The sequence below is a fragment of the Adiantum capillus-veneris genome, chromosome 1 (assembly GCF_014529385.1).
Source record: "Adiantum capillus-veneris isolate H3 chromosome 1, ASM1452938v2, whole genome shotgun sequence".
Taxonomy (NCBI): Eukaryota; Viridiplantae; Streptophyta; class Polypodiopsida; order Polypodiales; family Pteridaceae; genus Adiantum; species Adiantum capillus-veneris.
The window spans coordinates 151,032,096-151,041,102 of record NC_140931.1 but is presented as its reverse complement, the minus strand read 5'-3'; the positions used below and the strand labels follow the sequence as shown (position 1 = coordinate 151,041,102).

Below are 9,007 nucleotides of genomic sequence, written 5' to 3'. Positions count from 1 at the left end.
GGCACAGGCATGATTTTTATTGATCGTCCTTGATAATTAGTTATCAATAAGCTTATGAAGGCGAATTATGAGGTGATAGTATGGGTTCACACATTCTTTCTTCAAAGCATGATATAATACTTTGCATGGCCACTTGATGCCATGCAATCATCGTTTGCCTTGTTGAAGTCACAACCGTGAGACATAGGGTTTTCCACGGGACTTATTGAGACCTCCATGGTCATGAGGGATCTACGACCCACATTCATTAGACAATGTGGGCCATTGATCATTTTAATGATGCAAACAAAAAAGTAATCACCATGCTGTCCCTTGAGGCTTGATCCTACCGCCTCTCGGGTTCTTGGCGAGGGCTTTAATATCAAGCTATCACACCCCTTAATTATTTGTAAAATAAAGCAAAAATGGATGGTGGTGTTCAAAAGCATTTGACTTTGGTTCACTTGGAGGAGTTCACACCATGCAGATACTTCAAGTTGGATCGGATCTCATTTGTAGTTTATCGCGCGATTCAATGGTGGATCTCGGATCGCCCCACATTGCCTATACGGGACCTTGCATGATTCAACATTGATCTATTAATTGGGACCATTGATCTATTTATTAGTAACGAGGCTTAGTTATATATCACAGAAACAAAGAGAGAATTGAACACACGTCATCAAACTGAGGCTGGCTGGCCACTTTAACGGAAGATGTGGTCTTGGGAAGAAGCGTGTGATCTTAAGTCATGTGATAAATAGGCCTAGGAGCTGAGCTTCAATGGCAGCAGCAGCGACGACTGCAGCTTGCTCGACGACTCCCCCCTCTTCTTCTTTAAACAGTTGTGGCCTTTACACTCTGTCGGTGCATCCCCGCAGCTGCCAAGGCAGACACTTTCGGGTAAGCGGGCGCTATTCTTATTTTCTTCATCAGGATCATGGGTGTGGTTGCCTTTCCTCGTAAATATGTTCATGGTCATCAACAGAGTCTCTGTTATCATTTTCAGCCACCCATTAACCGAAACAGGAGTTATTGTGGTCCAAACAAGCACCATGAACATCTTGAAGCTCGGATGGATCATCCTCAACATCCAAGCTTGAGAACCAGAGCTCTTAGAGAACCCATTCATGGGAATTTTCTCACCTCACAAAGGTTACTTGCGTCAAGCTTTCCTTGGTGTCAGGAGCTCATCAATGGGGTTACATCAGCAGTTTCTGTGACAGGACCGATACTTCTTGCATTGCCCAACATAGCCGGGTTCAACATAGAGGGTCCACAATCTGTTGTAGAAGCTCTGGGTGTGCTCGCAGCAATTATTACAATCCACGAGTGTGGACACTTTTTTGCAGCGTACTTTCAAAACATACACATTTCAAAGTTTGCAATTGGATTTGGGCCAACTCTGTTCAAACTGCAAGGTGAGAAAGTTGAGTATTCTTTAAGAGCCATCCCTCTTGGTGGCTTTGTGGGCTTTCCAGACGATGACCCAGAAAGTGAATTTGCACCCGATGATCCCGATTTACTTAAGAACCGACCTATCCTTGACAGGCTAATTGTTATTTCTGCTGGAGTGATTGCGAACCTTACATTTGCCTACTTCATCCTTTTTGGGCAAGTCTTAACATCAGGGCTTTTGCAACAAGAAATTTTCCCTGGAGCTATGGTGCCAGAGGTTATCTCTACTTCTGTAGCGGCTAAGTCAGGGATTCAGGCCGGAGATGTAATTTTAGGTGTTAATGGTGAGGCCCTCCCTGCTGGTGAGAAAGCTGTTTTTGACCTTGTTCACATTATCAAAGCAAGTCCTAATGGGCCTTTGTCCTTCTACATCTCAAGAAAGCAGGAACCCTTGGAGATCAAGGTTACCCCTGATAAAAGTATTGATGGTTCTGGCAGAATTGGGGTGCAGCTTGCGCCAAATGCACGTCCGGTAAAGGTGAAAGCAAAGGACCTTGCAGAGGCGACCGTTAGAGCCAGCAAGGAGTTTAGAAGGCTTTTTGTAATAGTTACGGATGGTTTGAAGCAAGTGATTCTCAATTTCTCTCAGACCGCTGATAAAATCTCGGGTCCAGTGGCGATTGTAGCTGTGGGAGCAGAAGTTGCACGGACAGATGTAGCTGGGCTTTCTCAGTTTGCTGCCATAGTGAACATAAACCTTGCTGTGGTAAATATACTCCCATTACCTGCACTAGATGGTGGGTACATTCTGCTGATTCTTTTGGAAGCCTTGAGAGGAGGGAAGAAGCTCCCAGATAAGGTGGAGCAAAGTATAATGTCATCGGGGATTGTTCTTCTATTGGCTATAGGAGTCTTTCTCATGGTCCGGGATGCACTCAACCTTGGTTTAGCTGAATTATTGTGAGGTTGGTACTTTCAATCAACAAGCATGTGTACGCTGTACAATTTCTCATTGATGAAGCTTTGTACCTTTAGCAACCTGTTGGAAAGCATGCTAATTATCACAAAGCCTAGGCCTCGGATGTTATTGCTGTAATGGTTTTTTGTGGCCGTATTGGCTTCATTTCTTTCACTATCTTACTCTTTTTCCATAGCTTATGGTAGTTGGAGGCTTGCTTATGCTTGTAGCATCTTCCAATTGTATGCTTTTTTCATCCTATACAATTTTCACAGTAAAGGGAATGTGTACAATGTCGTTACAATTTTGTGCTCTCTCTTACAATTGTCCAGCATACTGAGTCGTATCTTTATTTTGTTTTTCTCTTTATGGTTAGTGATCATGACACATGTAAACAAGAATTCTTTCTCTCTAAGTTCAGCTCAATTTACAATACAGTTGTTTTTGAAATTTGAGATAATTTTTTTTCTATTTGCTACCTGGAGATTGGTTCCAATTAAAAACCCAATCATGGCATTAGCAATTTCTTAGCGCATAAGTTGGATGTGGTAGTATTTAGTCAATACTAGGCATGATGGAGCTAATAGTTATATTGTCTTGTGGGTGACTACCATGGGTCTATGCCTTGCATTTTCCTGTAAGGGTGAATCTGGGCTTATCGTGGATTCATCTAGGTATATATAAGTTGCACACTGTAGGTTTATTATTAGGTCGTTCTGTATAAAGTTTGAACAAACGTATGTCGTGCATATGATTGGAAACTTTTCCAATGGACAATTTTGTGAATATTGATATTTGACACCGCATTTTTTTTTTTGGTTAAATTTGTACGTATGGATATGATGACGCGTGAAAATGGTGGGCGGGCAAATGGGTTAAAAAAAAAAAAGCAAGCAAAGCAAGTCACTTGTGTAGTGCAAGCTGCCGGATGTGTGCTATTTGAAGTGCTACATATGTCAAAGTAATACTCATTTATGAACTAAGTGAAGTTAAACAGAATATCAAAAACTTGCAGGTTTTTGGTTGTTGGGTCTCTCTCTGGTTCTCTCATGTGAGTTTTGACCCTCGACTAGCTTTCTCTATGCGTACTTGCCTAGATAGCCCATCTATTCGCGTCATTAGTTGCGTGCAATTTTGGATTGTGTATATTTAGCACTATTGTCATGGAGATTGCAAAGAAAATTCGAAGCTTTAAAGGATCCAAGTTAGACTTGTGGTTTCACAGATACAGTCTAGTTCCTGCAATTGCAGGGTATAACAACTTAGAGGCAATTCTATGTATGTGGAAGCCCGTATGTTTTGGGACAGATGCATGATTTGAAGTTGTGGTTTTGAAAAGGGAATTGTAAAGTGCAGCGGAATGAATGTTGTATTTTCTCAAGATTAGTGATCTTTATTGCTCAAGGTTCCTTTTAGTTCTTAGGGAAGGAGAGAGCCTTCCGTCTTATGGAGAGTGCTATGATCACGAACAAAGTGAGTGGATATTGTGCGTGCAAGTGAATGAGACTGAGAGAAGGAGAGAGAAGAGATACGACACCGAGAGGTTGTAAAACCCTCCTCCGAAGGCCCCACTCTTGTCGGCGAGAGTGGTCTAACTTTGATTGCACAAAGGTGTACAATGATGATGCATGGACTGATGCAAATGGGGGCTATGTCGGTGACGACGATGATGACTTTAGGCTGAAATTGGTCTTCTTCTATCTGCTGTCCAAAAAGGGGAAAGGCTGAGATTCTGGGTGGTCTTGGGGGTGCTTTCATGGCTGAAAATCCCTGGTTTGGCAAGGGGATTTAGGGCTGACAGAAAACGCTGATCAAGCAAAGCTTTGGCTGCGTTTTTCTACTGTGATCGTCTGCTGAAAACGCTGATGAATCTCAAGTTAAGTCTGCGTTTTATGGGCTGAGAACCTGCTGTAAAAACGCTACCATAGGCTGCGTTTTTCAAGGCCTGAAGGCTGATGTAAACGCTGGGTTCTGATGATGGGTTGCTATCCCAAAAATGCTGGGCTTTGGGGCTGCCTGAAGGGGGTAAAAACGCCAGGCAAGGGAGCACTTGGATGGCGATGGCTGATGCTGAGAAAACGCCAAGGGAAGGTGAGAGATGCAAAAATGCTAGAGGGTTTGAGGGGGTACTGCTGAGAAGTTGCCTGTTGAGCGGGAAGCTCCTGCTGCCTCTTCTGCCAGAAAGTGCTAACTTGGGTTTGCTTATATATTAACTTAGCAAAATTGCCCTACCTACTTTTGTTGGAAAGTCACTTAAAAATAATAAGTGAAAATAACCAAAAATAGGGAAAATAGGCTAAATGCACTAAAAAATTCCCCTGACTGAATCTGATGGATTTTGAAGGGAATACTGATGATCATGCTGTGTGCAACCGAAGGATATGCATCTATTCTAAGTGACTGGGCATGCACGGTCTACGAATAGACTCACAAAAGTGCTAGATCACTGCTAATCTAGACTTGACTGAACTGACTGAACCCTGCTGTGGTGTAGCTTGTCGACGGACACATAGGGTTGGATGTGTCACGTGACATCCTCTCCTTTTTAAAGTGAGGTACTGGTACCGAACTGTATGGCGTCGAGGGAGATCGCCAATAGCATCCGGAATCTTGGAAGGGACTCTTCGCCGGCCCACTCTGTTGTGTGGGTCGCACGGTACTTGAACTTCATAAAGGTCTGCAACGCTTGCTTCTTTGGGCCGCGCCGAAAGCGACACAAAGTCTTCTGTGGCTCCTTCCTTGCTTCAACTTCGTCTAGAGACCTGCTTCTTTCGTCTTCAAGAATCTCCATGGCTGAAAATTCATGAAACCATTTCCAACACAAAACCATGAACATACCCATTCCATGTAAAGTGAAGGGAAAAATTATTGTCTTCTCTAAAGACTGTGTATGCAATGTAGATGAACATAGAGACGGAGTGACAACCCGTTCATCAAACACATGCAAACAATGAGATCGAATCTTTTCTGTATGATCGACATCAATCAACTGTGGCAATTCACAACGGAAATGCCCATGCTTGGTGCTCATACTTTCATGTGCTCGTTCGGAAGCTGTGTCATGCCAAGGAAGAGACATAGAATGTGACTTCCTGACATACATACTTTTCAGCTTTTCATGAACAATCCGGATACATTCGTGCTCATCCATGAGAGAAACGTGCTCAACATGCAATATGTCATGCCTAGTAAAAGGGATCACATAACGATGTCGACTAAAATACGGGAAACGATCACGAATGAAACATTTGAACAATGCGCGCGTATCAATCATGCGAACACATAATACTTCCTGTGAGGGTTCTTTGGACCAAGGCTCGAGAGCCAAGATCGTTTCTTCGGGATCTATCGGATCTTCTTGTGGGGGATCTGTGGGTCTCGACTCGAAAGCCAATATCGATTCTTGGTGATTGATCGAATCTACAACGAGGTTAGCTTTTCTAGAAAAAGCATCAACGAACACTCCATCCTTGTGAACAATCACATCTTCTTTATGCAACTCATCATGCTTGTGAGAAATCACATCTTGATCATGCAAATCATCATGCTTGTCTTTATCATCCAAATCATCATGCAAATCATCATGCAAATCATTATCATTCAATTCATCATGCTTCTCATAATCATGCAAATCCTGTGTATCATGCTTTGGAGAAGAAGAGACTGAGAGAGTCTCCTTCTTCCGAATCCTTGCAATCTTGTCCTGCATATTAGCAATGAGAGATGGAGAATGAGCAATGTCTGCTCCATGAAAGACAGTAGGAGAATCACTCTTGGCATTGAGAGTTAAAGTGTTAGCCTCAAAATCAATGAGAGCGTTAGTCTCACGAAACCATCGAATGCCCAAAATCATATCACATCCTGAGAGAGGAGAAACAACAAATCTTCTAGTGAAGGCAGTCTGTTGAATTGCAAACAACACATCAAGGCACTCCTCCGTGATGAGAGCGTCCATACCATGACGAAAGCCAGAGACCTCGATAGGAGATTTCGGACTAACTTCGAGGTGGGCTCTCTCAACAAGAGAGGAACTGATCACATCATGCATACTACCTAGGTCAAACAATATGACAAAACGGTGCCCCGACGTACGATCATAACATTTAATGAGAGATTCGTCAATGGGAGGGTCCTGAGAAACTTGGGGCACACTCGTGTTATCATTCATTGCATTGACGAATGTAGTGGGTGCTTTGGGTTCTTTAGATTCATTCGATTCAAGCTTAGGACATTTCCTTATTATGTGACCCTTAATGTGACAATGAAAACAACGACCTTCCTTAGAATAAGTGCTTTGTTCTTCCAACGTGATGTATCCTCCTACAATTCCTTGTGCTACCTTTTCATCTGGAGTAGGCTTAGGTTGAGCAAGTGTGTCAGCCTTACCCTTAGATTCATTGGAAGAATTCTTTGATGAGATACTGTTGGAAGATTGGTTAGAAGAGTTATCATTCTTACCGTTCTTACCGTTCTTACCGTTCTGAGGGTTCTGAGAAGTCTGCGAGGTGCTTGTGGAAGTCTTGTTCTCCTTAGGCTTTCCCTTGTTGTGCTTCATCTCCTGTGCGAGAGCAATCGCTACCGCCTTGTTGAGATTGATTGGATCGAGTACCTCGACATCATACTCGATATACTCGTCCAATCCAAAGAGAAAAGCCTCTTTGCGCTCATCATCCGATTTGCGTAACTGAGTGCCTAGTTGCAAAATACGATTAGAAAAAGACATGATTGGCATACCATTTTGCTTGAGAGAGCGCCAATCGTCTTTCAACTGTGCGAGGTATTGAGGTGGCATAAACTGTGCCTTGAGCTTGTCTTGGAAATCAGCCCAATCGAAGGAAAGGGGCGTGAATCTGTCGGCTGCCTCTAGGTGCGCAGCTAGCTGTGCCTCTTGCCATGCGTGGTACCAATTGATGGGATCAGCGGCAAGGTAGATAGCTGCCGCCGTTAAAACTTTGCTATTTCCTATCTTCTTAGTTGTCGCAAAATAAGCATTAAATTGATGCAACCAGGAATGAATAACTGTAGCATCCATCTTACCGTCATACTTACTGAAAGTCAGACTGGATGGTTGGAATCCGCATCGTGGCTTGCGCCACTTGATGAACTCCCACGATCTTTGGGTGGTTCGGTCTTCGAAGCTAGTTGTTGCTAATTGGACTATTTTCTTATTTTTAATGATTAATCTTTTTGGATATTTTATTGTGTGCACTAAGAACTGTTAAAAGATTGTAGCTACAGGAACTGCCATCAAGAACGGACAACTCTGATGTGTCATTTGATGGGTGACGGTAAACATCGCGAAGGAGTTTCCGTAAGTTCAGTGGAAAGGGCCGGGTTACGAGTGCCCCTGATGCGTCACATGATGGGTGACGGGTGCATCAGTAAGGGGGCATTCCGTAGGCTAAGGAGGAAATCCGAACTGAGTAAGAAAATACGCGTAAGAACGCAAGCACAAGAATAAAGATGGGTTCAATGAAGCTTTTTACGAAAAGCAGGAACATTCGCGGGAGGGCAGATGTTTTCCCGCGAGGAGTCTGTGTCTGCATTGCATCTGTGCCGTGTTCTGCACTCGGGGACGCTTGGAATGTGTTCGTGTAGCATTATTTTCACTAACTCAATGAGTTTTTAATGTTTGAACAAGTTCACACTTTATTTTATTAAGTGGCCGATCACTTTTAAGTGACCAGCCCTTTATTAATAAAATAAAGCAAGTCCCTCTAAAAAGCCAGCGCTAATAGGCTACGTAGGCTGAAATCTGCGATCTCTCTCTCTCTCTCTCTCTCTCTCTCTCTCTCTCTCTCCTCTCTCTAAAAAACGCCAGCACCAACGATCCTTCTCTCTCCTCTCTCTAGGGCGCCAGGGCTCTACTTTTTCGGTTGCTATTCCCGCCGGGTACGAGAGCCTATGAAAGGGCAGCAAGCGTTCAGTTTCCAACATGCCGGAAGCAGCAGAAAGCACTAGCGCTGGGATTGTGGAGCAGAGTTTGGCGACGGAAATTGCAGGTGTTCGTGTGACGACTGAGTACGGAGGTCGCTTTTCGGAGCAAGGAGTGACAGGTATAAGGTGTTGATACGCATTGAGAATTATTGCTTTGTGTGGTTTGTTTTGTAGGAATCTCACGTCTTACAGGAAGGCCCCTTCACGGGAAGTACGGCTTCACACCTAAGTCCCTTACGGGAAAGTACGGCTTCGCGTCTAGGTCCCTTACAGGAAGGAACGGCCTTGTGCCCAAGCCCTTTACGGGAAAGCACGACCTTCGGGTCTAAGATTACAGAACGGAGGGGTTTCCTCGTGTTCTTGTGCTTGTATAAGAATTCTCCCTGAATAAAAGAATACTCTTAACGGGGGGGGACCAGCCCATCTTCTGGTCCCCAATACTGTGTCGATCTTCTTCCTTCTCTCATGTTTGCAAAGTATTATAATTTTCAGATTTTCTAAGTGCTCGTGTACGCTCCCGTTTTGTGACAGTGGTATCAGAGCTCGGACTCCTCTCTTTCTCTGCAAAGAAGGACGATTCCGGGAAGAACGGGAAGAACCATGTCGAGCCAAGGGAGAAGCGTTGAAGAGGAGCTTCAACAAGTGCAAGCTCAGCTTGCGGAGTTGCAACAAATCTTACTGTTGCCAGACGTCCAAAAGCTCTTGGGCGGAATGAAGAAAACGAATGGAACTGAT

At 43.8% G+C, this 9,007-nt stretch overlaps 1 protein-coding gene across 1 annotated transcript; it reads left to right on the top strand.

The window, feature by feature from the left end:
• The first annotated feature begins 679 nt into the window (after positions 1–679).
• LOC147465799 (uncharacterized) lies at positions 680–2,614 on the top strand. The gene is made up of 2 exons (XM_086522026.1): positions 680–882; positions 989–2,614. The coding sequence occupies exons 1-2, from the start codon at positions 763–765 to the stop codon at positions 2,339–2,341; spliced, it is 1,473 nt and encodes a 490-aa protein (XP_086378152.1). The 5' UTR covers positions 680–762; the 3' UTR covers positions 2,342–2,614.
• The last annotated feature ends 6,393 nt before the right edge of the window (positions 2,615–9,007 follow it).